We start from the raw sequence: 27,964 nt of genomic DNA on the forward strand, positions 1-27,964 counted from the left end.
GCCGGCCCCTGGGCGGGCACACACTGTCTCCCAGGCCTGGCTCTAAACACACCCCTCGTAAAGTCTCACGAGGTCTGCTCCCCCCGAGTCCTGTTCTTGCCTCTCTACCGTCACCCCAAGTATAAGGACCTGCGCAAGATCTGGAAAATTCCCTAACAGGGCACTTCCAAAGTTGACATGGCCAACCTGCCTAGCTACCCTAAAATGTTTATTTAAATAAATGAGACAAAACTAAACGAGTTTATTCTCTATAAGTACCATTATTTATTGAAAATTCCCTCACTAAATAAAAATGAAATCTGTCTCTTACCCAGTGTTACAGCCTGAATTGTGTGCCTGCCCCTTACGCCCCCAATTCATTATGTTGAAGTCCTACTTCCCAGGACCTGAGAATGTGACTGTATTTGGAGACAGGGCCTTTAAAGAGGTGATTCGGTTAAAAGGAGGTCATTAGGGTGGGCCCTGATCCAAAGGGACAATCAGGACACGGACTCACACAGAAGTAAGGTGAAGACTCACATAGAGGTGAAGACTCAGAGAGAAGATAGCCGTAGACAAGCCAAGGAGGGAGGCCTGAATGCATCCTTCCCTCGTGGCCTTTGGAAGGAACCAACCCTGCCCACACCCTGATTTGGACTTCTGGCCCCCAGATCCATGAGACAATACATTTCTGTTGCTTAAGCCACCTAGCCTGTGGTACTTTGCTACGGCAGCCCCAGGAAACTTGCACACGCGGCAGCGACAGTCATGAAATGCTTGGAGCTGGCTCCCCTCTCACACACACAACCCTAAGAAACGGGGCAGAGCTGGGATGTAAACGAATGAGTCAGACCAGGACAGCTTATTCATTGCTCCGACTAAGCCACAGGCCGAACCCTTGAATCACTACTTTATTTATCATCGGGGCTCGGGCTCAGAGTCTCAACGAGGAAATGAGTAGAACCCAAACTCATCGGCTGAGTTTTTGAGACATGCCTAATCTCCAAGGCCCTTTCTGGGCCAACGTGAAAAAAAGCAAAGAGGTGAAGTGATGGGCTCTGCACCTCGGCCGGCAGTGCGCTGGCTCGTCGGGGGCCCGGCGGTGCTCAGACAGAGCCCTTTGTTCTGTCCCTCCGTCTCCGGGACGAGGGCAGAGAGAAGGGCCTGTCTTGCTCGGCGGGGAGGCCGAGCAGGGGCTGCCTGGCACAGTTTGTTGGGGATGCTGGGTGCACAAAGGGCTGGTGGATGGGGACTGGGGGGAGGGCAGCATCCAGAAGGGGTCAGACGGCCCCAGAATGTGCGGTTTCCTCCCCTGGAGTTAAAGCAGCAATGTCATGGTCAGGGAACAAGCAGAGGAGGACACATGAAGAGCAAAACTTAGTCTGTGCTTGAGGACGGACTGGTGTCTGGAGCCAAGAAGGCAAATGGGAGAAGATAACATGGCTTCAAGAGCCACAGTGATCTGGGGCTACCTCCAAAGTAGCTCTTTGAGAGGAGAATCTGATACCTCTAATCTCGGAAGAAAAGCAACAATTTGTTCTGAGACAAGGACAGTTCCTGCAGAAATCCAGGTCAGTGGGAAGACAAAGAAGAGACAGACAATGGCATCTGCTGTGCCAGCGAGTGATGACGGCCCCAGCTCACCTCCTCTTCCTCCTCTGCTGAACATTCTCGGGGCACGTTCTCTAACTCCCCCTCAGTCCATTCCCAGTGGTGCCTCCTTTTTATCAGGACTCCAGATTAAGAACCGAGCGGATGGCAGAATTCAATTGCTGGCCTCTTTTCCCCACACCTGCCCTTGGCAGCAATTTGCTGGGAGCCCACCAAACACCAAAGACCCACTGAGGCAATGGTGGGCCTGGAGCGGGCACCAGATTTTACTACAGAGCAGTGCTCCTGTCCCCCAGGGGACACACAGCCATGTCTGGGGACATTTTTGGTTGTCACAACTTGGGGTGGGTGTGTAGTATTGGCATCTCGTGTGTGAAGGCCAGGGATGCTGCTCGACATCCTATAATGCACGGGGTGGCCCCCACAGCAAAGAATGACCCGGCCCCAGATGTCAATGGTGCTGCAGTTGAGAAACTGCTGTAGCAATTTGGTCTTCGCCAAAGTGAGGTTACTAATGATCCTTCGTACTTCTAGAAAGCACAGGGAGCCATCTCTGAAGTCGTCACCTGCCTGAGCCTAGTTTCTATATCGAGAAAATAGGAACTGCAATCCCCTTGCTGCTGGTTGGCAGAATAAAAGAGTTGGGTATAAAAGCGCCTATCACAGAAGATGCTCAATAAAGAGCTGCACATGGACGTGCTTATGTGGTTCCCTCTTCCCCACTTGGTTTAACACCTCTGTATCCTTCAAGGCTTGGCTTAGGGCCAGCCACCTCTCCTGAGGAAACTTGCTGGAATCCCCCATGCCCTGAAGCTTGTGCTGGTCGTTCCTGATTCTGTCCCCACAACTTCTTGTGCCACCTGTGTTGCTGCACTGACCAACTACTCTGAACTCCATTATTCCTGGTGGGGAGGGTGGCCCACTAGAATGTCCCTCCCCCAGGGCACAAGGGCTCATCTCTGCCCCTGGGACCCAGCCCACAGCACTTCGCATGATCAGCCCTTGCTTCACTGAACTCTGGGTCCACCCAAGACACACAACTTCAGGGACACAAGGAAAGGGAAGCGGCAAGTTAACAAGCCTCTGTTGGGGATAGAAGATGGATCCTACAGTGAAACAGAATGGGGAGATTCCCAAGTCCCCACCTGCTTCACCAAGTCACAGGCCTGGACCTGAGGGAGGGTCTCACCCAGGGATTTCCAGCCAGAAGGATGCAGCTGAAACCCTGGGAACAGGTATGATGTGCAGAAGCACATTTGGCACTGCAATTTCCCACGTGAAAGATAAGGAAGCAGTAAGATAATCATATTCGGATATAAACTGTAGAACGGAAAGCCCAACAAAAGTGGGATCACCGTGGTGGGGATTCACCTGTTGGGGGCTCCATAAAACTAGACAGGGCTGTGTGCTGGAGACACCAAGGTTGGGTTTCAAAGTTGCAGAACACTGATTAGGCCAATCCATTCATTTTGCAAGTAAAGAAACAGACAAAGAGACATGACGGAGGTTAGGACCCCCAACAGAAGACCCTCCATGACAGCCTGCCTGGCCACGCTCCCAGAGGAAGGAGACAACAGCAGGGCTGTGGAACCAGAAGATTCTGGTCCAGTTCATGGGGGTGGGGAGAGGGGGAGTGGGAGTGTCCCAGCCAGGGCAGGCCCATACTCAGAACCTGCACGAGGCATGACTGTGGGCTCTAATCATGTCTTCTGGGGCAAGCGAGGCTGAGAGTCTTGCTTACGGAAGCTTCCATAAGGGCCAGAACATTCTAGAAGTGAACGGGGTGGTTATCTTTCTGTGGCCCTCTTTACATTCAAGCTATCCAGACTCGTGTCCTGAACGCACTATAAACCCAGGCTCCCTGGCCCTTCTAGCAGGTCCCAGACAAGGATCCCCAGGGTCGGGAAAGAAGAGAAATTAATGCTGATCAAAACGGTTTAGAGCAAGGCCCTCCCCAGAGCCAGGCCCATCAGACAACTTTCCAGCTGCCCATGTCACCTCCCACTGCTCCTGGATGCCTTAAGCGTTTGGAGACTCCAAGACCAGAACATACCTCAGGAAGGTAGGAGCTGGGACCCTCCAACTGTAAGGCACAATGTCCCCACCAGCTCCCACCTCAGACAAAGAGGTGTGGGAGAGGCTTTCCCTTAAAGACTCCTGGCCTACAAGGCGCCTGCCTGCGGCTACCGTGCCTCTCCCAGGCTGAGCTCACAGCCACCGGGGGACAGATTTCCTGTATGTCGTTTTACCCATTTAAGTCCAAGGATGCAACTCGGAGGAGGTGGTGACAGCCTAGCACATGCGGGTGTGTGCGCACCCCCTCCCGAAACCCAGTTCCGGCCCCACAGCTGGGGTGGGGGGGGGCCCCAAGAGCTCCTTCCTTGCTCCCTAGAACCCCCAGGCTCTAGCCAGTCCGCTCTTAGGAGGACAGTGTTGGGTTTTCAAGTCCTGAATACCGCCCAGAAGGCGCTGAAACTAGCCTGGGTCACCCAGCAGTTGGGGGTGAAGTCAGGGATAAGATGAATCAAGAGGGTAAGACAGGCCCCTAAATCTCCATGGTCTGCACCCCAGTGTCTGAACGGGGCCATTCTAGTCCTTTCCTTTCCTCCCCTCCTCCCCAGGCTCTCCCTGGACCAGACCTCACTTCTTGCCATGGCTTCTACCCCCCTTCTGCCTCCCCTCCCATCCCCCATTTCCCCTCTTACCAATTCGGCCGGCCACCGCACCAGTGGGTTCAGAGCCCCTCACATTTACTGAGCACCCACTGAGTCCCAGGCGCTGCCCTCCCTCAGGCACCATTCCTCTACCTCTTCACCGTAGGCAGACGCCCCCAGGCCGTCCTGCACCGTTCCCCCCCAATCGCACCCCGGCTGTTCCCCCACCGGCCTTGCTCCTCTCAACCCCCAGCCTGGGCCTCTCAACCCCGCCTCCTTGCTTCTCCCCCTCCCAGCCCCGTTTCCTGCGACCCCCCAACTACCACTTAAGCCACGTCCTCTTCAGAGAAGCTGCTCAAAGCCACAAGATCTGCCTCCACACTCGCCCAAAAACTCCCTCACCAGGCCCATCACATCAACTTTCTCCTTCATCGTCCCGTTCCCACTCCGTCTCCTGCAAACTCTCCACGACCCCCCAAGCTCGTTCCCGCCTCCTCGACCCTTGCTTTCGCGCCCCCCCGCAACTAACCCTTAGCCCCGTCCCTCTACAAGGCAGCCCGCCGCTGCGAGCTTCGAGATCAAACACTCGACCCGCGGCCGCCCGGCACTCACCTGGGCCTTGGCCGCCGCGCGCCGCCGGTCCCGGCCCGGGTCCCCGCCCGGCAGCCAGCCCGCTGCTCTTCGGGCGCTCCGCCCCACCGCGCCCGCCACTCCCGCCGCTCCCCCGCGCGCTCCCGCTTCCGGGTTCCGGAGGGGCGGGCCCGGGGGCGTGACGCCAGGGCGCCAAGGGGGCGGAGAAACACGAATCCCCGCCCATCACTTCCGACCCGGCCTCGTCACCGCCCCCTGCCGCTGCTGGGCGAAACCAAGTGTGAGGGGAGGACAGAGAGACGCGCGCGCAGGAGGCGCCCGCTCCGCCCACAGCCACGCGCTACACGGCCCGCGGCCACCCCTCTTGTAGCTTCGCAATATGGCCTGGTCGGGGCGGGGGCGGGGGGGTTCGACTTGAAGACCCGGCCTTTGAGTTGAAGGCGGGAAAATGGCGGATACCTCGGGGCGTGGTGCTGGGTGAGTCGAGGCGCCGTGGGTCTGGATTTATGGGTGCCAGCTGGAGGGCCCTGGCCAAGGGCTGGGGACAGAGGGGCAGCAGAGTTGGGGAGGGAGGGTCCTTGGGGTGAGTCCGGATCTGACTCCTCCAAGAACCACCGAAGATGCGCAAGTTCTGGGAGATGGGATGCGGCCTTGCGCATGCTCGGGAGCGTGGGCTCAGGACGTTAGGGCGCGTTCGGGTCCCTGGTCAGCCGTTTCGATCCGGGGCGATTTCCGGCGAGTGGCTTAACCTCTCCGTGCCTCGCTTTCCTCCGTCGCGAAACCGGGCTGATGACGCCGCCGTTCAGTTTTGTAGGCCTAGTGTGAGACTTAAGAGTGTTTAGAATAGTGTCTGGCCCCTAAGTGTGGTCCGTCGCTATTACGATTACCGTTTTGTAGTGGATAACTGTTGGACCACTGAAGTATCTCCTTTCATTCTCCCACACGATTTTTTCTATTCTCCCCATTTACAAATGAGATGATGGAGGCCTAGGGAGGGAAGGTCATTTGCCCAGGCTCACACAGCAAGAACAAGGGAGACAGACGTCGAACAATGACCTGGTGCCGGGCTTGATTCCTGGGCTTTGTTCATTCTGCCGATGTTTATTGTGCCTGTGCGAATTAAAATTTAGTGGGCCATCTGAAATCACTTGTTTACTCCACAGCCCCTTGTCCTAACTGTGAGATTGACGTTAGCCTCTCCGAGGTTCAGGGGAAGTACTTGAGGCTGGAATATATGTAGTGACACCCCTCCCCCACCCCGTGTCCCTGCAGGTTTGGCCTAAGTCCATTTGGTTTGGCTCCAGAGCCCTGGCTCAGACCCCAGAGGGAATCCTTGCTCCGTCTCTTTCCAGCTCTGAGACTCCCCAGGGGTGATCTGTATAAGCTTTGGGTCCTTGTCTGGAAAACAAAGATAAAGCAGGCGAACAGTTAGGTATTTGTAGGGTTGGGAGGATTCCATGAAGGAGCAGAGCAGCTGGCACCCAGCCAGCATTTGTTAGGTTGCCTCTCCCCACTGTGGCTTGGAGGTGCCCCCCAGCATGGCCTGGGTCTCACGTTGGAGTCCGCAGAGCCCACTACACAGGTGGCTGCAGTGAGCTGAGCAAGCGGACCACCACTGCTGTCACCAGTGGAGCCCATCTTGTGATGACAGCAGGATTTACAGCGCCCAGACCCCTGCCTGGCATCCTGCTCGCCCACACTGGACACCTGGGAGGCATCCCTGACTCTCCCACACCCACCAGCTGATTAGTCAGTGATTCCTACTTCATGGGACCCTCTCCTCTGTCATGTCAGGCTTCATTCTTTTTTTAAATTGAGGCAAAATGCACATAACGTCAAATTAACCATTGTAAAGCGAGCAATTCGATGGCATTAAGACATTCACAGCGTTGTGCAATCACCACCTCTACCTAGTTCTAGAACATTTTCATCAGCCCAGAAGGAAACCCTGTGTCCATTTGCAGTCACCCCCCATCCTTCATGCTCCTCAGTTTGCTCCTGGTAACCACCAGTCTGCTTTCTGTCTCTGTGGATTTGCCTGTTCTGGACATTTCATATCCATGGAATCATACACCACGTGGCCTTAGTGCCTGGCTTGTTTGACTCAGGATAACATTTTTGAGATTAATTCGTTTCAGCATTATCAGTACTTCATTCCTTTTTAGGACTTAATAGTATTCAGGGTCATTATTTCTTTTTTATTTATTTATTTATTTTTGGCTGCATTGGGTCTTTGTTGCTGTGCGCGGGCTTTCTCTAGTTGAGGCGAGCAGGGGCTACTCTTCGTTGTGGTGCGCAGGCTTCTTATTGCGGTGGCTTCTCTTGTTGCGGAGCACGGACTCTAGGTGCGCGGGCTTCAGTAGGTGTGACACGCGGGCTCTAGAGCGCAGGCTTAGTTAGTTGTGGCACACGGGCTTCGTTGCTCCGCGACATGTGGGATCTTCCCGGACCAGGGCTCGAACCCGTCCGTGTCCCTTGCATTGGCAGGCGGATTCCCAATCACTGCACCACCAGGGAAGCCCCAGGGTTCATTATTTCTTGACAGGAGTTTTGCAGCAGACTTCCGTCCCGCGCTCCCGATCACTCTTTCACCATGCCAGGGGTCCCCCAACCTTGACAGTGTTGACATCTGGGGCGCGATCGTCTCTGTGATGGGGGCCGTCGTGTGCCTTGTAGGGTGTTGAGCAGTGTCCCTGGTCTCTACCCACTGAGCCGATAGCAGCCCCCTCTGTTGTGACAATCACAGGTGTCTTCACACATCGCCAAATGTCTCCTAAGAGTCAGAATTGCCCTCAAGTGAGCACCCCTGAGTTATTTGTCTGACAAATATTTATCAAGTGCCTCCTGTCTGCCAGGCTGTTAGGGACTGAATGTTTGTATCATCCCTCACCCCCTCCTCAAATTCAGTCTTCTCCAGCTAAGCCATAGGGCTGATCAGTTCCAATTCTGCATCATTCTCCTCTGCGCCTGTGCCCTTGGTCTTGGTGATCCCTGTCTGGGAATATCCATCCTCATGTACCTGAGCAAATGGTTCTTTGTCACTCACCCCCAATCCCCACCCGTTTACTTGTCTGGAGTGCTCCCTCTTCACGCTTGCCTGATAGGAAAATGCTGGTCATCCCTCTCAGGGAAGGAGCTTTGTCTGCTGTTCACCTTGTATCCTCAGTGGTATACAGCTGACACACAAACGCCCGACGAATTAATGAGATCGAGACCTTTGAGGTTCGGCAAAAATGCTCGCTCTTCTCACTTAGGTGTTGTCCCCAGGTGACGGGGCTGGGGCTCCGTTTTCCTCCTGCCATGGAGGCGGCCCCACCTCGCAGAGATGGGCATGGGTGGTGGGTGCTGGGACTGGGCTGTCCCGAGGAAGCCCAGGTTCCTGGCTGGCTTCCCTGAGCTTTCTATCCAACTGCATTAGCAAGACCCCCGTTTCCCTCTTTTAGGAAGCCTTCTGCAGGGGGTCCCAGTACTCCTAGCGGTGCTAAGATGAGAGGAAGAAGAATACAAGGTGAGTAAAATTGGAATCTACCTTTTGAAATGGAATCCACTGGAATAAAAACTGATTTTTTCTTCCCCCCCAGTAAGTGCTTTTGGGGAAGAGAAAAACAGGCCAGAGCAGGGGAGCTGGGGCTTTACCCCCTTCTAGTCACACCTTTGGGGACCCCAAGTCTGGTTACCCAGCCCTGCAGCCAGGACCTGGTGGGGGTCATCTAGGGCAGTGGGCCCTTCAGGCCATGGGGGTCACGGGTTGTACCCAGGACTCATCACTTGGAAGTGTGGGTGAGGAGAGTGTGAGCTGAATTCGTTAGGAAACACCAAAGTCTGTTTCTTCTCAGTAAGCGCGTCAGACCCTTGGGGGTGCCCACACATCCGATGTCCACCTGTGGGTCCGGGGTCACTGTCAACAGCCCCCCTTGACTCTTGGCAGTGCCCAGTTTGGGGCTGTAGACCCAAGGATCTCCCACGTTGGCTCTCAAGCCTCTGTTAATGATGAAGTATTTTTTTGTGCCTGTGCACTAGTGCAGGTCTCAGAGAACTTGGAGCAGAATTCCAGTTCCAAATGACTGGAGGTTTATATGTTATAGCATCACAGCATCGCTGGATGATCTGGTCTGTAACATCTGTTATATTTACACAGGGTCTAGTTCTTGGACGCAAATTATATCCTTCATTGTAACATGCTTCTGTGGAAAATCCACCACTCTTGAAAACAAACAGGTGCATTCTAGTTTTCCAGAAACTTGAAACTGCTTTTCAACTGTGCAAGGAACCCAGAGCCTCCTTCCTACCCTTTGCTGATGGTCTTAGAAAGATCCAATGCAGGATGGTCTCCCCCTCTTGGAACTGGGGGTGTCTTTCGCCCCAATCCTTCACTGGACATCCAGTGGCAGACCCTAGGTGTGGCTCGATTCTCTCCCCTGGACCCCGCCTGGTCCTGGCGTCAACCCTTAGGTGCCTCCTGCCTGAATGTCTGAGCCACTTGCCCTGCAGGCACGGCTCATCCTGCCTGGGGCACGCCTGGGGCAACCAACACCTCTGTGTCCAGCTCCAGGCAGCCTGTTAACTGTGGTTGTACCTCTTTTCCACACAAGCTTGCGGCTGCAACCCCCATCTAAAGAAGGATGCAAATTAGGGCATGAAGATAATGTAGTTGAAATCCCAGTCTTGGGACTGAACTGTCGAAGCAGGTGACACTGACCACATCACTCTCCCTAGTAAAAAGGGAGAGTCCTGAGCTCTGGGGGCACCTAGGAAAAGCGCAGAATCATGCATCTGACACATTGCTGAGCACCTCCTCCCTGTGAGGTGGTGGAACGTGGCAGCAAGCAAAACAGACAAGAATCCCTGCCCTCAGGGGGCTTGCCACCTGGACACAGGCGGTGAATCAGGAGACATAAGGAGATACAGGGTGTATTGGACAATGACAGTGGCTGTGGATAAAACAGCAGGATGGGGGTAGCTTCCGGCCTAAGGGAGGGGCTGGGCCGAGCAGAGTCGTGAAGGCGGCAGGGGTGGCATGTGCCCGCTGGCTGGAGGAACAGGTGACACGGGACCTGCAAGGTGTCTGGAGGCACTCACCCTTCACCAGCTAATGGACCCGGAAGACAGCCTGCTGCAGCTGCCAGAGGGCCAGTCAGCCTGAAGGACAGAGCGTCTCAAGAGGGAGGGTGCAGGGCTTCCCTAGTGGCACAGTGGTTGAGAATCCGCCTGCCAATGCAGTGGACATGGGTTCGAGCCCTGGTCCGGGAAGATCCCACATGCTGCGGAGCAGCTGGGCCCGTGTGCCACAACTGCTGAGCCTGTGCTCTGGAGCCCACGAGCCACAACTACTGAACCCGTGAGCCACAACTGCTGAGCCCGTGAGCCACAACTACTGAGCCCGTGTGCCACAACTACTGAAGCCCGCGCACCTAGACCCCGTGCTCCGCAACAGAAGCCACTGCAATAAGACCGCGCACCACAGCGAGGAGTGGCCCCCGCTCACTGCAACTAGAGAGGGCCCGCATGCAGCAACGAAGACCCAGTGCAGCCAAAAATAAATAAATAAAATAAATTTAAAAAAAGAAAAAAGAAAAAGAAGGAGGGTGCGAGTGAGCGCTGTGTGCAGCGCTGCCGCTGGCTCAGAACGAGGACTGAGAAGGGGCGGGTGGGCATCAGAGCAGGGAGGTCTCCGTGGTCTGGGTGAAAGGAGTTTCTCTGGTGCCGTGGTGACTGTGAGAGCCAGGCAGGGGTGTGGGGGGATTCAAGGGAAGGAGAGAGGAGAAGAAGAGGATCCTGCATGGCAAAGGGGAGCAGAGAAGTGGGGGGGGGATGAGCAGTGTGACCACTGGAGAGAGGAAGTGGGGTGATACAGGGTGGGGCAGGGGGAGAGGGGTTGCCAGGGCAGTTTCCTAACGGAGTGAGGGCTGGGCTCTAGCACCCAGAGTGGGGGGTTTGTTTTACCCTAAAGCACAGAGGTCGCTCCACGTGGGGGGCCCAGGATATGGCCCTGAGGTTGGGAGGCAGCTAGATGCCCAGGTGGGAGGATCTCCTGGGGCTGCTTTTGTCTTCCCAATGAAGTAGGAAACAGGTTACCAGCTGACCAGAGGGATGACCCGGTGTAGGAAGTGGGCAGGAGGGTCTGGGCGAGGGTTCTGGGGAATCAGAACAGAGGACTGTGGATGATCACAGGGGCTGCAGCGAGAGCCCCTGGAGGTTGGGGGGACACATGGGTTTCCTTCACACACCTTCAGCGCCCCAGGGTCAGGGTGGAAGGGCACCTGGGGCTGGGCTGTCACCAAGGGATACAGACGTGTCCAGGAAGAGCATCGGTGCCTAGTGTGTCTCAGGAGAGCGGTCCTGAGCTAGGTGAGGGGTGTGGGGGATGTGAAAGGCAGTACCATGAGTGGATCAAAGATGGGCTTGGGTGGGAGAAGGGCAGTTGGGGTCATGACCACAGGGAGTGAGTTGGGGAGGGAAGAGGAGGAGAGCAGGTGGCCATCTTTGGAAGATCTTTCTTCCTTTCCCTGCCCTGCCCCTGAGTCCACTTTCTGTTTTGATCTTTGGCACATATTCCTGATCTTCCTCGATCGTAGCTCCTGTGGGTCTCTGTGTCTCCGACTCTAGCCCTGGTGCTTGTATACAGCAGGTATCCCATAAATGTTCTTGCATACAGTAGGTGTTCCATATATGTTCTTTTAAAAAAGTTTTTAAAAGAGAATTATTTACTTCTTTTAATTTATTTTTGGCTGTGCTGGGTCTTTGTTGCTGCGTGCGGGCTTTTCTGTAGTTGCTGCGAGCGGGGGCTACTCTTCGTTGCTGTGCGTGGGCTTCTCATTGCGGTGGCTTCTCTTATTGCGGAGCATGGGCTCTAGGTGCACAGGCTTCAGTAGTTGTGGCATGAGGGCTCAGTAGTTGTGGCTTGTGGGCTCTAGAGCGCAGGCTCAGTAGTTGTGGTGCATGGGCTTAGTTGCTTCCCGGACGAGGGATCGAACCTGTGTCCCCTGCATTGGCAGTCAGATTCTTAACTGCTGCACCACCAGGGAACTCCCTCCATATATGTTCTTGCATATAGTAGGTGTCCCATACATGCTTGAGGCTGAGCGGGGAGGGCTGATAGCACCCAGCTCTCGGGGTGGGGGGCGGGCATCCTAGGTGCATGGTGGGTCCTCACAGTCTATGTCATAGTTTTATTAGAAACCAACAGTGTGTCCCCCACAGGTGGAAGAGTGGTCGAGTCCCGGTACTTGCAGTATGAGAAGAAAACCACCAAAAAGGTAACATACACTGTACGTTTGAAACAGTTCTGAACAGAGTTCGACGAACTTGGAATTCTGAGACAAGTCACGCCGGCCAGACACAGCCTGGTCCTGAAAGAAGCATTTTGGGGACTTGGTCCAGTTGCCTTTGGGGCTGTCATGCCCTTTGTGCCAAGGCAGGGATCTCTGTCGTGGGTGGCTGATCACTTTGAGAATCTCTTTTGCAAAGCCATGATCTCTAGTGAATCATAAAACTATTCCTGTCTCTCAACCTGGTAATTCCTTTCTGGATTCTGTCCTGAAACAATTCTGCCTAATGCCTGGCACGTGGTTACCTGGCCTTGGCTGGTATTGTAAAAAATACCCGTAGGGTTTTAGAGAAAGGGTTTTAGGGGAAAAAAGACATGGCTGAATCACCCAGTGTTACAGGAAGAGTTCAGTGAACTAGCCACACCACAGAAATGATGAAACCATTGAAAATGATGGCATGAAACACTTAACAACTTGGGAACCTGCTTTGTGTGATGTTTAATGAAAATAATCATTAGATTACCCAATGACATATTTTGTTTCAGTGTGTACGTACTGATAGTGTGGTGAGGTTGTGTTATTCCATTTTCCAAATCTTTGTTTATGATAAAGTTTAGTTAAATATTAATTTCTGCTGCCTTTCTTTTACTCTGGTAGGGTGAATGGCAGGTTAATGTGGCTTAAGATTTGGCTTGAAGAAAAAGGATACCTTTACGCGAACTGATATGCTTCTTGGAGTGATTTTTTTTTAATGGACTTAATTTTTTTAGAGCAGTTTTAGGTTCAAAGCAAAACTGAGTGGAAAGTACAGAGATTTCTCACACACACCCCCGCCCGCCCCCTCACATGCGTAGCTTCCCTGTTGTCAACATCCCGCACCAGAGTGGGGCATATTTACAGTCGATGAACCTACATTGACACATCCTTACCCAGAGTCTGTGGTTTACAGTATTGAAATGATTCTCAACAGAGGATACTAGTCCACACTTCATAATTTTAACGTTGCCTGGCAGACTTGGTTACAGCACCCCCATGTGTTTGCATGCTCTAGTATTTTAGATCTTTAAGAGCTTCTCCGTTTTCTTTTTTTTCCCATCTTTTAAATTAAGGTGTAATTTACATAGAGGAAGTGTCACTCTTCAGCGTACAGTTCTCTGAGTTTTGACAAACACATCCAGTCACAGACCCACCACAGTCAAGATAGGGAACACTCTGTCAAAACCCCCACCCCCCCACCCCCCCCACCCCCCGCAAAGTCCCCTTGTGCTTCCATGGAACCAGCCCCTCCCCACCCCAGGCAACCATGATCTGTTTTCTGTCCCTGTAGCTTTGCCTTTGCAGTAGGCTCATTTAAAAGGTGCCACCCAGGATGCAGACTCTTGCAGTCTGGTTGCTTTCATATAAAGATCCCTCCCTGTCGTTGCCTTTTACTTAGTGCTAGTTCCTTCTGATGGCTGAAGAATATTCCAGTGTATGGATGGACCACAGTGTGCACAGCCATTCCCTGGCAAAGGACATTTGGTTTGTTTCCCGATTTTGGCAATTATGAATAAAGCCACCTTAAACATTCCTGTGTAGAATTCTGTGTGGAAGTGTTTTCATTTCTCCCAGGAGGGGAATTGTGGGGTAAATGTCTGTTTGACTTTGTAAGTAACTGCACAGCTGTTATGCAAAGTGGCTGCCCCTTTTTACATTCCCATGAGCCACAGAGGAGAGTCAGTACTTTAGGACTGAAACCATTCTAGTGGGTGTGAAGTGGTATCTCATTGTGGTTTTAAATTGCATTTCCATAGCAACTAATGATATTGAGCATCTTTTCATGTGCTTATTGGCCAGTCCTATATCTTTAGTGATGTGTCCTTTCAAATCTTTTGCGCATTAAAAAAAAATGGGGTTGTTTGTTTTCTCATTATTGAGTTTTGAGGGCTCTTTCTATATCTTAGATACCAACTCTTTTTTTTTTTTTTAATTTTTTTTTTTTAGATACCAACTCTTTATGGTGATTTGCAAATATTTTCTCCCAGTGTGTGGCTTGGCTTTCCATTCTCTTAAGTGTCTGGTGAGGAGCAGAAGTTCTCGATTTTGATGAGGTCCAATTTATCGATTTCTGCTTTTATGAAATGTGCTTTTGGTGTCCTCTCTAAGAAATCTTTGCTTTACCTAAGACCATAAAGATTTTCTCCCATGTTCTCTTCTATATGAGTTTAGGTCTGTGGTCCATTTTGAATTAATTTTTGTATCTGGTGTGATGATGGAATTAAAGTTCGTTTTTAAGTGTATGGATGTCCTCTTGTTCCAACACCATTCGTTGAAATGACTTTCCTTTCCCTGTTGTATTGTCTCATCACCTCTGTTGGAAAGCAATGGACTATATATGTATGCATCATTTCTGGACTCTATTCTTTTCCATTGTTCTACATGTCTGTCTTCAGTCCATCTCCATACTGCCCAGGTTACTGTAGCTTTGTATTATAGTAAGTCTTGAAATTGGGTTGTGTGAATTTTCCCACTCTGTTCTTTTCCAAAACTGACTCTTCTAGTTCCTTTGCCTTTCCATATGAATTTTAGCCTTAGCTTGCCATTTCCTACCAAAACTTCGGGGATTTTAATTGTATTGAATCTATGCATTAGTTCAGGGAGAATAACATCCTAAAAACACCCAAGTCTTTCAATCCATGAACATGGTATACCTCTCCCTTTATTTGAGCTTAGATTTTTTTCATCAGTGTTTTTGTAATTTCCAGCATACAGACCTTCCCCATGTTTGCTTAGGTTTACACCTAAGTATTTGGTGTTTTTTTAGTGCTATTATGCAAGGTACTATCTTTTTTTTTCTTTCTTTCTTGAAGAAATTTTATTTGTTTAGAAATAATTCACATATAACATTATATTAGTTTTAATTTTATTTATTTATTTTTAATTTTTGGCTGCATTGGGTCTTCGTTGCTGTGTGCAGGCTTTCTCTAGTTGTGGGGAGTGCGGGCTACACTCCAATGTGGTGCTTGAGCTTCTCATTGCGGTGGCTTCTCTTGTTGCCGAGCACTGGCTCTAGGCACTCGGGCTTCAGTAGTTGTAGCTCACGGGCTCTAGAGCACAGGCTCCATAGTTGTGGCACACGGGCTTAGTTGCTCTGTGGCATGTGGGATCTTCCCAGACCAGGAATCAAACCCGTGTCCCCTGCATTGGCAGGTGGATTCTTAACCACTATACCACCAGGGAAGTCCCGATATTAGTTTTAGATGTACAACATAATGATTCAATCTTTGCAAATACTGCAAAATGATCATCACAGTAAGTCTAGTTAACATCCATCACCGCACATAGTTACAAAATTTGTTTCTTTGCTCAGAACTTTTACATGGTACTTTTTTTTTTTTTTAATATTTATTTATTTAGGCTGCTCCAGGTCCTAGTTGCGGCATGTAGGATCTTCGTGTGGCACGTGGGATCTTTAGTTGTGGCATGCGGACTCTTAGTTGCGGCGTGCAGATGTCTTAGTTGTGGCATGCAGACTTCTTAGGTGTGGCATGCGAACTCTTAGTTGCGGCATGCATGTGGGATCTAGTTCCCTGACCAGGGATCGAACCTGGGTCCCCTGCATTGGGAGCTCAGAGTCTTACCCACTGGACCACCAGGGAAGTCCCTTGGTGCTGTCTTTTAATTTCAATTTCCAAAGTTGTTCATTGCTAGAAATATCTTTTTATATTGACCCTGTATCCTGCAACCTTGCTAAACTTGTTAGTTTTAGTAGTGTTTTTTAGTACGTTTTGAGATTTTCTATGTGAAGAGTCATGTCTGCGAGAAGAGAGTTTTATTTCTTCTTTTGTAACCTGTTTGCCTTTTATTTCTTATTCCTGGACTTCCAATGGGAGGTTGAATAGGAGTGGTGTCTGTACATCAAAATATTCTCACTCTTTATAAGGTCTTCTTTTTGCTTTTTTTTATTTTATTTTTTGGCAGCGCCACGTGGCTTGTGGTGGGATCATAGTTCCTTGACCGGGGATTGAACCTGGGCCTTGGCAGTGAAAGTGCCGAGTCCTTACTACTGGACCACCAGGGAATTCCCTCTTTTTGCTTTTATATTGTTATAATGGCTTGCTAGCTCCATGCATTGCTTGCTTTTTTTATAACTTTTGAAGATTAATACCTGTACAAAAGCTTTGTTTTTTCTGACAACTGAAGTAATATGTTCTCTTTCCTAAACTGGCCAGTACTAAAAATTATACAGAAAATCAGTCATCTGTAATCTGCCATGTCAGAGATCGTCACCAGCAAACATTTTGGTGGTTTCCTATGTTCTATGCATGTGAGGGTATCCTTTTGACAAAATTAGTTCATCCTGTATGTATGCAATTAAATGTCAGAACTCCTTGAATCTATCCCTTGCCTCAAGGTAAGAGCAGATGCAGACCTTGCAAACTGCAGAGGGGCCCCTTCTTGTGGAAGGAAAGTGTCTTGTCCCCTGAATGTCATGTATTCCCCTAACAGGCTCCTGCAGCAGATGCATTAAAGGCCAGTGGGAAGATGCCTGAAGGTGGAAGAAAACCCAACCCACTCCAGAAGAGCAAAGGTACGTAAAGATGGAAGGAGGGTGTGAAACAGCACCGAGGCTTAGGAAGTGATGAGTGTGGTGGTGAATTTTGTTTTTAAGTATGCAAGTTTAAAACTCCCTTTCCTTTCTGGGAAGTATGAGGAAAAGGAGCTTGGCAGAGAGTTTCAGCGTAAAGACAGATTTGGGGCATATGAAGATCTGAAGGGGGATGGCAGGGGAATGGGGGGGGAGTCATTTCCTTTCTGTGTGACCCCAGAGAAGAGCCACATTGCCATCATGGTGCTCCCTTGGGGCACCAGTTCCTTGATCATGTGACTGTTTCCCCACCAGAGCTCTGAGAGCAGGACTTTCAGAGAGGGTATGAGACCTCATTTTCCTGCCTCTCACTACCTTGGGTTGGGTCTTCCTCGTAATGGTCTCCCCATACCCCTTCTACTAGAAGCTTTCACCAAAGTGATATGAAAAACTTTCAGTTTTTCTGGTGGTGGACATGATATGTGTTTGTTATTAAACAAAATTGGAGGATGTAGCCCAGAAGGGCGGACGCTCACGTATGATCTACCACTCGGACCATTGCTGTTGGTATATTTGCTCTTCATTCCTAGTCAGTGTGCCTCAATTCTAGAAGTCTGGGAAGGCCCCTCTCCAGAGTAGCACTTCATCCAACTCCTCCGGTGCCTGCTTCACCAGCAGTGGTGGGCAACTCTTCTCTTGCATAAGAGCAAGTCACAAAAAGCAAAACTGTTTCTCGGCCTGCAAACCCTCATTCAAAATGGTGACAACTTTGAGTCCCATAGTAGAATACTAAGTATGTTCTTTTACAGCTTAGATTTCCTGCTTTATTGTTCAGATCAAGGGTCAGCAAAACTTTTCTGAGCCAGTGGTTAATATTTTAGGCTTCACAGGCCAGGCGGTCTCTGTCATAGAAACTTAACTCTGCCTTATCGCAGCGTGAAAGCAGCCACAGACAATGTGTACACAAATGTGTGTGTCTGTGCCCCAGTTATTTACAAACACAGGAAGTGGGCCGGATCTGGCCTACATGCTAGAGCTCGCTGATCCTGGCTTGGATGTTTGTCAGAAATTGTGCTGTTCCTTGACCCAGGCATGACTGAGAAGCAAGCACATGGAGCTGGAGCCGGCCTTCTAGTCGTTTCTCATGCAGTGGGGTTGAAGGCCATGTGTGAAGCTGGGAAAGCTGGCATGGCCAGAGGGGTCAAAAACTGGGCCTGCCACAATTAACAATCAGGGTTCTCAGGGCTTCCCTGGTGGCACAGTGGTTAAGAGTCCGCCTGCCAATGCAGGGGACACGGGTTCAATCCCTGGTCCGGGAAGATCCCACATGCTGCAGAGCAACTAAGCCCGTGTGCCCCAACGACTGAGCCTGCGCTCTAGAGCCCGCGAGCCACAAGTACTGAGCCCGCGTGCTGCAGCTACTGAGCCCCGCGTGTCTAGAGCCCATGCTCTGCAGCAAGAGAAGCCACCGCAGTGAGAAGCCCACGCACTGCAAAGGAGTAGCCCCCACTCGCCGCAACTAGGGAAAGCCCACGTGCAGCAACAAAGACCCAACACAGCCAAAAATAAATAAATAAATAAATAAAAAATCAGGGCTCTCAGCTGTGGGTTATTGAGGGGGGAGGTATGGGATGCTGGTGCGTGGAGGCCAGGGATGCTGCTTGACACCCAGCAGTGCACAGGACTGCCCGCAGCAAACAATGATCTGGTCCCTGATGTCAGTAGTACCAAGGCTGAGAAACCATAATTTAAACATAGTCATGATAATTTAGAGGGACTGCTTGTTTGAGTTCCAGTGTATGGTTTGATAGGAAATTACTTTTCTTTTTTTTTTTTTTTTAAATTTTATTTATTTATTTATTTATGGCTGTGTTGGGTCTTCGTTTCTGTGCGAGGGCTTTCTCTAGTTGCGGCAAGTGGGGGCCACTCTTCATCGCGGTGCACGGGCCTCTCACTGTCGCGGCCTCTCCCATTGTGAAGCACAGGCTCCAGACGCGCAGGCTCAGTAATTGTGGCTCACGGGCCTAGTTGCTCCGCGGCATGTGGGATCTTCCCAGACCAGGGCTCGAACCCGTGTCCCCTGCATTGGCAGACAGATTCTCAACCACTGTGCCACCAGGGAAGCCCGGAAATTACTTTTCTTAATGGAAATGCTATACATGGAGATGACAGAACATTCAAACCAGTGGAAACGCAATAAAAAGTCATCATCTCCCACCTCTAGTTCCCATTTCTCACCTAGGAGGCAACCACTCTTGATAGATTTTTATTTATCTACCTAGCATTTTTTAAAAATTCTAACACAAATGGTACCGTAACTTATACGTATTGTGACTTCACTCTTTTCATTTCCACATATTCGTTTCCTCAACTGCATAGTTGTTCATTAAATAGTTTTCTGTCTACTTGCTGACACAACAGTGCGTTTTACATACCATTTGCTCTTTCTGCAGCCTTCTGGAACCCTTGTTTAATTGAAGCGTGCAGTACACTAAGTGCCCATTTTAGATGATACATAGAATAGTTTCACATTTCTAAATAGAAGCTAAAAGATGAAGGGAACTCCCAGGGAAGACGAACAGTCCAGAAGCTACAGGAGAAGGAAAAAAGAGCAGAGGGCAGAACAAGTATATCATGTGTTATTAGATTCTTATATCCTGAACACAGCATCTTTTATTTTATTTTATTTTATTTTTAATTGAAGTATAGTTGATTTACAGTGTTGTGTTAGTTTCAGGTATTACAGCAGAGTGGTTCAGTTATACATACATATATATATATATTTTATATACACACACACACACACAGATATATATATATTTTCAGATTCTTTTCCCTTATGGGTTATTACAAAACATTGAGTAGAGTTCCCTATGCTATACAGTAGGTCCTTGTTTATATGTTTTATACATAGTAGTGTGTATATGTTAATCCCAAACTCCTAATTTATACCCCCCGTCCCCTTTGGTAACCATAAATTTGTTTTCTATGTCTCTGGGTCTATTTCTGTTTTGTAAATAAGTTCATTTGTATACAGCATCTTGTACTTAAACTAAGCAGAAAGGCTTATTTGTATCTTTCAGTTGTAAAGACTGCATCTCTTTTCTAGTTCTACTTTAAAATATATTCAAATTGATGGGTGGGAATTTCCAAAGGTTTTTCAGCCTTCTCTACTGCTCCCTTGTAAGAAACTGAGTTTTTAGAAGTAGGTGATATTGTACAGAAAAGTTACCTGCTCCCGGGCTTAAGTATAGAGTATCTTGCTGACTGCTGACTTCTGGGGATTCTCATTGGGCCCACAGACAGCAGTGGAATTGGCAAAGGCGACCTGCAGTCTACCTTGCTGGAAGGGCACGGCACTGCCCCACCTGACCTGGATCTCTCGGCCATTAATGGTAAGTCATTGGCTGTACCTGTCCTTTCCCCAGCTGTGGGTTGCAATGCATGTCTGAGGGCTCCCAAAATATGCTCTCCTCACCTTAAAAACACTTTTCTTTTTTTTTTATTGAAGCATAGTTGATTTACAATGTTGTATTAGTTTCAGGTGTACAGCAAATTGATTCAGTTATACATATATATATCTATTCTTTTTCAGATTCTTTTCCCTTATAGGTTATTACAAAATATTGAGTATAGTTCCCTGTGCTATACAGTAGGTCCTTGTTGGCTATCTATTTTATATACAGTAGTGTGTATATGTTAATCCCAACCTCCTAATTTATCCCCCCCCCCACCCTTTGGTAACCATAAGTTTGTTTTCTATGTCTGTAGGTCTGTTTCTGTTTTTTATAAGTTCATTTGTATCATTTTTTTTTAAGATTCCACATATAAGCGATATCATATGATATTTGTCTTTCTCTGTCTCACTTGTTTCACTTAGTATGATAATCTCTAGGTCCATCCATGTTGCTGCAAATGGCATTATTTCATTCTTTTATATGGCTGAGTAATATTCTGTTGTGTATATATACCACATCATCTTTATCCGTTCATCTGTTGATGGACATTTAAGTTGCTTCCATGTCTTGGGTATTGTAAATAGTGCTGCTATGAACACTGGGGTGCATGTATCTTTTCAAATTATGGATAAAACGCTTTTCTTGATCTTAGACAAAAGTGTGGTCCGAAAGACTCCACAATTAGAAAAAACGATATCAAAGAAAGCTGAGTCATCATCATTTTCTGCCTCGAGGAAAAAGAGCCCAGTAAGTCTCTGAAATGAGAGGGAAGCCGCTATAGCAGGTTGGCTAAATGTGCCCTGTGCCATGTGCCCCTCGAAACCCTGGGGCTCCAAGAATGAACAAGCCAGCTGTGCCTTTTAGAACAAAACCCTCACCCATCCTTAGAGGATTTGCAGAGTTTCAGTTTCCCCAGCTACATGTACAGGAGGGGATACAAATGCAGGATCATGTGAAAAACGAGATTGAGGCCTTGTTTGCCAGTGCCACGCTAGGGAAGGCACGAGGCCAGGCCCTGTTCACGGCAGGGAGGGCGGCCAGGCTGTGGTCTCACCCAGGTGGGAACCCCAAGTCCTGGTTCTGGCAAGGCAACAAGTTGGTGGGTGCCCTTCAGCTCGCGCTTGACGGCCCAGCTTGCAGGAAGGGACCAAACCACCTTCCTTTTCACAGAGGACTCGAAAGACTAAATGAGGAAATAGAAACGAGTTGATACACAGTCTAGAATTGTTGAATTACTGATTGAAAAAAAGTACAGACGGGTTAGGATTCTGCCCCTCCCCGGGGAAGAGAGCTGGCTTTATACCAGTTCGCGGGGAACCAGGAGTATCTTTTTCTTCTCCTGAAGGATCTCTCCGAAGCGATGGAAATGATGGAATCCCAAACACTACTCCTGACTCTGCTGACCCTGAAGGTGAGGACGGAGCCTCCTGCACGCATGTCGCGGGTGGAAGGGCGGCCACTCTCAGCCGCAGAGGTGAGCTCCCCTCTGGCCTGAGCTTTTGTTTTGCATTTCCCAGATGGAAAGCGGTCTTGCTGCATTCGAAGAAAAGGCAGAAAAGAATTTATTAATTATGTGCAAAGAGAAGGAGAAGCTCCAGGAAAAAGCCCACGAGCTGAAGCGCCAATTTCTCCTGTGTCAGAGGAAGCGGGAGCTGGCAGATGTCCTGGACGCGCAGGTCAGGGGTGACCGCAGCCTCCAAGAGGCGCATCCCGGCAGCATCGTCCCATGGGGGTGGTGGTGGGGTGGTTGGAGGGAGCCTTTATTGTGAGTGTCGCGCCTTGCCTCGCTCTAACTCTGTGCCCGGCTTTTGACACCACTGGGTGTTGCTGTGTGACAGTTTATCAGAGGACAAGGCGGTAATGTCAGAACCAACCAGCAAGAGGGATCTGTCCCTTCAACAAACATGGGCATGTATTCTTGTGATTTGTATCCTGAGACTTGTGCCCAGTGACACAGATGTACTCCAGACCTGCCCAGTTGGGCCAGGGTGCTGGTTGGAGACTTGGGCTTGGTGCTGTGTGGTCAGTGCTGGGACGGGAGTGTCCACGCCAGGGAAGGTCACAGCGAACCCTGGGAGCCTAGAAAGGGCCGATCAGGGAATGGGGCTCCTCACCCAGTAAGTATGTATCCTGGGGCCGCCATAACAAAGGACCACAGAGTGCGCGGCGGCTTAAACAATTGACATTTATTCTCTCTCAGTTCTGGAGGCTGTAAGTCTGAGATCAAGATGTCTGCAGGGTTGGTTCCTTCCAAGGGCCATGAGAGAAGGATGTGTCCCAGCTTCTCTCCTAGGCTTGTCAATGGCATCTTCTCCCTGTGTCTTGTCACCTGGCGCTCTCCCTCTGAGTGTCTGTCTCCACATTTCCCCCTTTTGTAAGGGCACCTGTCATACTGATCAAGGCCCAGCTTAATGACCCCACCTTAACTGAATTACCTCTGTAAAGTCTCCAAATCAGGTCACATTCTGAGGTGCTGGGGGTTGGGATGTCAACAGAGGAATTTGTGGGGACACAATTCAGCCCGTAACACCCAGCATGTACACATGAGTGTGCCCGGCGGCCTGGCCCTGAGCTGAGAACAGGCTCCCCGTCCTCGTGGAACTCACAACGGAAGGGAAAGGAAAGACAGTTAAACAAATGAATCCCTACAACCCCCAGACGGCGTGTACAAGGGAAAAGGGGGTTGCCGGGCATGGCCTTGGTGGGGGCAGGCATGTCAGCTCAGTGCTCTGAAGCAGGAGGGCCCAGCCTTCCGGGCCCTCCTCACTGTGATCCCAGTTGAGGGCCCAGCCCTGGAACAAGCTGGAAGGCGGACACATGTTCCTGGTGAGGAGGTCCAAGCCACCTTGCTACTGGCCGGGTCATCTTGGGGGCACCTGGGAGTGAGAGGAGAGCCCACCGCACTTTGGAAGTTTCTCTGGGAGACCTGGCAGAACAGTGCTGTGTCTTAACCTCACAGGTGCCATCTGGTAAACTTCTGGGGAGGTGAGTGCAGGGCCTCGTCCCACAGGCTCCTTCCCCTTCTGCCTGCAGATCGAGATGCTGAGCCCCTGTGAGGCCATAGCTGGCTGCTTTAAGGAACGATACAAGACGTTTGCGACGGCCCTGGACACCACGAGGCATGAACTGCCCGTGAGATCGGTCCACCTGGATGGAGACGGGCAGTGCTTCTTAGGTAGGAAACGGGGCGACTGCCCGGCAAGGGGTGGGACGAACCTCCCAGTGCGTGTTGGCACCTCCTGTGTCCTGGGCACCTTTATCCGTTCGTGTCAGGTCATAGGCCTCCTCTCAGGTAGACGGCGCGTACCCCATCAAATGGCAGAGGACACAGGGGGCCGGCAAGGCTGCGGTTTGTCTGGGGTCATGCCCTGAGTAAGGACTGCGTTGGGATTTGAACCTAGGTCTGTAGGACCCCCGCAGTGATTTCCCGTCCTGCTGAAAGGCATCCTGGGGAGCCTGCAGTCTCTACAAAGGTGCTTTGGCGGCTGGGGAACAACAGGGCCACCGACCCCAACCCTGTCCTGCCTTCTAAGCAGAGCTGAGAGGGTCCCTTTCCTGTATAGCGTTCCCACCTAATACTTCACTTGAAGAAGGCAGCAAGTGTGATGAGTGCCATCCTCTATCCTAAAATTCTCTTTAGAACAAGTATCTTCCCCAAACAAGTCTACAGCTGCCCTACAGTTTGGTCCTCCCTCCCCCACACCCCACCCTCCCTTCCTCCCTTTCTTTCTCTGAATTATAGTTGATTTACCAATACAATGTTGTGGTAGTTTCTGCTGTACTGAAAAGTGACTTAGTTATACACATACAGACATTCTCTTTTTGTATTCTTTTCCATTATGGTTTATCACAAGATACTGAATATAGTTCCCTGTGCTATATAGTGGGTCCTTGTTGTTTATCCATCCTATATATACTAGTTTGCATCTGCTAACCCCAGACTCCCACTCCATCCCTCCCCCTGCCCCTTGGCAACCACAGGTCTGTTCTCTGTGTCTGTGAGTCTGTTTCTGTTTCGTAGATAAGTTCATTTATGTCATATTTTAGATTCCACATATAAGTGATGTGATATGATATTTGTCTTTTTCCGGCTTACGGCACTTCCTATGATAATCTCTAGGTCCATCTGTGTTGCTGCAAATGGCATTATTTCGTTCTTTCTTATGGCTGAGTAGTATTCCATTGTATATACATACCACATATTCTTTATCCATTCATCTGTCCATGGACATTTAGGTTGCTTCCATGTCTTGGCTATTGTGAATAGTGCTGCTATGAATATAGGGATGCATGTATCTTTTTGAATTATAGTTTTGTCCGGATATATGCCCAGGAGTGGGATTGCTGGATCATATGACGTAGAGTTTGGTTATTTCTAAGCAAAATTCTCATGAGCCACCTGAACATGTTTAGCTTGATTTTACTGCTGTAAAATCAAGCCTTTTCTAACATGAAATAGTATATGTATGAAACGGGACCTTGAAAACTGAGCCATGTTGAACCATCATCTGTGTCCAGGTTTCTAATTTTATAATTATGGCAACCAACTGCATGTCTATATCTCTTGGTCTCCATCTCTGATAAATGCCCTAGATAGTTGCCAGGAGTTGGGATTGGGGACTGTTTGAGTTTCCTAGGGCTTCTGTAACAAAATACCACAAACCAGGTGGCTTAAAACAACAGAAATTTATTCCCTCCCAGTTTAGGGGGCTAGAAGTCCGAAATCAAGGCGTCATTGGGGTTGGATTCTTCTGGAGGCTCTAGGGGAGAATGCATCCCATGCCTCTCTCCTGGCTTTTAGTGTTCTGGCAATCTTGGCTCATGGAGCATTCCTTCAAACTCTGCCTCTGTCTTTTTTTTTATTATTGTTTTTATTAAGCTTTTAAAAAATATTTATTTATTTGTTTATTTTTGGCTGCGTCGGGTCTTAGTTGTGGCACGTGGGATCTTTTCGTAGCAGCGCGTGGGCTCTTCATTGCGGCGTGCAGGCTCCAGAGTGTGTGGGCTCTGTAGTTGTGGCTCTCTAGTTGTGGCTTGTGTGCTCCGTTGCTGCGGCGTGCAGGCTCAGTTGCCCCGCGGCACGTGGGATCCAGGGATCGAACCTGCGTCCCCTTCGTTGGAAGGAGCATTCTTAACCACTGGACCACCAGGGAAGTCACCAAGCTTTATTTTATTTTATTTTATTTTGGTTTTGTTTTTTGTTTCTTAAAATTTTTATTGCAGTATATATAGTTGATTTACATACAGTGTTGTGCTGCTGCCTCTGTCTTCACATGGCCTTGTTTCTGAGCGCCTCTGTGTCTAAACTGCCCTTTTCTTAGAAGGACACCAGCTATTGGATTAGGCCCCTCCCTAATGACCTCATTCTAACTCCGTTACATCTACAAAGACCTCATTTCCAGTTAGGTCACGTTCACAGGTACTTGAGATTAGGACCTGAACATGTCTTTTTGGGAGGACATAGTTCAGTCCCCTGGCAAAGAAGGTATGTGTTTGTAAGAACACTTATAAGGTTCCCCAAGTGTTATAATTTACAGCTGGGACATGTGCTGGCCTCGGAGAGATGCTGGTTTTGTTAGAGCAGGGGGCACCCAGCGCAGTTGCAGGCGGCTCTCTGCTGGGGGGGCGTTGGGGGCAGAAGTGCTGGGAACCGGGAGTGGGAACCGTGGGTTTGTTCTTAAGTTACTCCTAGCCCAGATCTTCTCTGTCCTTTGGATTTGCTTCTGTTGAGGACACTGGTGCACCATTCCAGGTGTGTTCCGATGACTGCCTGGATGGCAGACACACGTGGCCCACCATCTCGGAGCCCCGTGGTCTCAGGCAAAGGGGCACAGAGGCAGTACCAGTGCACGAATATCTTCCTTCATGACCCTTTCTGCCTTTGAGTTCATCACAATTCCTGCATAACATGAGAGCATTCCAGCAAAAGGAGAAAAATACAGTCAGCCAGCCAGCTCGTGCATCCATTGCTTGGGGCACCTTGAAACCATGGCTGACAACCCCTTTTCCCCTCCAGACAAGTTGCAGGGGGAATTGATGACCACATGCCATCTGCTGGGAGAACTTGGCATCAGCAGCTCAGAAGAAAACGAGACGGCCTTGGACCTGCTGAGGGAACTCAAGGAAATGACCCAAGAGAAGGATCTGGAGCTCCAAAGGTATTACAGAAAATATTTTTAAAAAAAGATAGCGCCCCTCTCCCCGCATCTCCTCGTCGGGCAGAGATGGGCTGTTGGCGGCTGCCCTGTGGAAGGTGTGCTGTGTTCCGGAGGGCGGGCAGCTCTGGTGTTTGCAGGGGCCGAGGGTATGAGGGTCCAGCCAGGCAGGGAGAGGGGAATGGGCAAGACGCCTTCAACCCAACCAAAACTCCTGTGTGCGTTCTTGAGCAGCCAAAATAGAAGGGGGCGATCACTTCCTTGGGGTAACACAGCAGTTCAGGGGCCCTCAGATAGTTTTTTGACGCTCTGTGTGGCTCGTGAGGTCTTAGTTCCCCAGCCAGGGATCAAACCCAGGCCACGGCAGTGAAAGCACAGGGTCCTAACCACTGGACCGCCAGGGAATTCCCAGGAACTTCTTATTGATGTATAAGTACATATAGAAAAGCCACAGATTGTAAGGGTACAGCTCAGTGCCTTTCACTACTGGGCACCCTTGTGTAACCAGTGCCCAGGTCCATTCAGTCCATGTCCAGCCCCCGAAAGCCACCCGGTCCCCTTCTCTCTCTCCTCCAGGACATTTCTAACCATGAGGCTTTCCTCCACCTCTTCCAAAAAAGAATGTAGTTTTCGTCTCCTTTACGATGCCAAATGTACTTCCTGAGGTGCCTGAGAGGTTTGAAAGGTAGTCATGCTAAACACCACCTGCTATGGCATCCCCTTCATTACTATGTGCCCCGGGATGAAATCAGACACACCAAAGTGTTCTAGATGGCCAGGGTCACAGGAGTGAATGGGGAAACACGCTTGTTTTGTGCTGATTTCCCCACTGCCGTTTATTTTGTGTGGTTGCTGGGATGGTCCCCCGTTCATGGCTCTGCCTCCCGCTCTTAGGATGGTTCCTGTCAAAGTGTTGATATTCCCTAAATATTTGTCGAGTAAACAACTCTTTTCTTTCACACCTGCCCGGTCCTGCTCTCAGGGCTTCCCTGTATGAGTCCTGTTCAGACAAAACTTATTCACCGCTGCTTTCCCACGAGCCCAAGGAGGGTCACCCTGAACCTGCCCCCCGCACCCCAACATCGCAGCTGCGAAGGTGCTTGGGCACAGAGGGTGAAAAGCTTTCATCATCGTCTTGTTTCCACAGGAGCTTTACCCACGTTATGGAACTCTCCGCCGAGGCGAGTAAAGAGGCAGCCTTAATCAACCAGGAGGCCTGGGAAAAGGCGCAGGGCCCCAAGGCCCCCAGCCAGTGGTATTTCAATCCTGAGGAGGCCATTGGTGGGGAAACTTGGGGAGAGCTAAGGAGCCTGCCCCTTTCGGGCCACGACAAGCCGTGAATCCACACGCAGGCTGTGTCCCCGCCCGGAGGGGGGCCCTTCCCGCACACCATGGGGAAGGAAGCACGTCCTGTGCCCCGTGTTTGGGGTGGGGAGAGGGGGTGGACCTGCAGTGACCCACATATGATGTTCTGGAAACTTGAGCACTTTATACACTTAGCCTAGTCGTATAGTTATTGTTTCGTATGATAATCTCGTTTGATAATTTAACAAATAAAAGTGTTCTGCAGTTGAGCCTTGGTTTCTCTGTAAGGGGCAGTGGAAGGCGCGTGTTGTCCCAACTTATTCCAAAGAGCTGGTCCTGAGCCTCAGAACCTCACAGACATTATGAGTCCAGTTGA

At 50.0% G+C, this 27,964-nt stretch overlaps 2 protein-coding genes across 2 annotated transcripts in view; one reads left to right on the top strand and one right to left on the bottom strand.

Annotated features, from left to right (window-relative positions):
• MYO9B (myosin IXB) overlaps window positions 1-4,934 on the bottom strand; it is a 90,874-nt gene extending 85,940 nt beyond the window's left edge. Inside the window, 1 exon segment of the mRNA XM_068536779.1 lies at window positions 4,857-4,934. The gene's annotated coding sequence lies outside the window, so the exon portion shown is untranslated.
• Window positions 4,935-5,230: 296 nt separating this feature from the next.
• On the top strand, window positions 5,231-27,857 carry HAUS8 (HAUS augmin like complex subunit 8). Its single transcript, XM_068536780.1, has 11 exons — window positions 5,231-5,312; window positions 8,279-8,343; window positions 12,036-12,091; window positions 16,592-16,673; window positions 19,973-20,065; window positions 20,781-20,875; window positions 21,474-21,539; window positions 21,646-21,804; window positions 23,162-23,303; window positions 26,145-26,286; window positions 27,431-27,857. The coding sequence occupies exons 1-11, from the start codon at window positions 5,284-5,286 to the stop codon at window positions 27,621-27,623; spliced, it is 1,122 nt and encodes a 373-aa protein (XP_068392881.1). The 5' UTR covers window positions 5,231-5,283; the 3' UTR covers window positions 27,624-27,857.
• The last annotated feature ends 107 nt before the right edge of the window (window positions 27,858-27,964 follow it).

Source organism: Eschrichtius robustus, chromosome 2, assembly GCF_028021215.1.
Source record: "Eschrichtius robustus isolate mEscRob2 chromosome 2, mEscRob2.pri, whole genome shotgun sequence".
NCBI lineage: Eukaryota > Metazoa > Chordata > Mammalia > Artiodactyla > Eschrichtiidae > Eschrichtius > Eschrichtius robustus.

Bases quoted from the DNA above. Each gene is read 5' to 3' on its own strand.
- HAUS8 (XM_068536780.1), top strand. From the start codon at position 5,284: ATGGCGGATACCTCGGGGCGTGGTGCTGG. The intron at 5,313-8,278 runs GTGAGTCGAGGC...TCCCTCTTTTAG, and splicing joins ACCTCGGGGCGTGGTGCTGG to GAAGCCTTCTGCAGGGGGTC. The intron at 23,304-26,144 runs GTAGGAAACGGG...TTTCCCCTCCAG, and splicing joins AGACGGGCAGTGCTTCTTAG to ACAAGTTGCAGGGGGAATTG.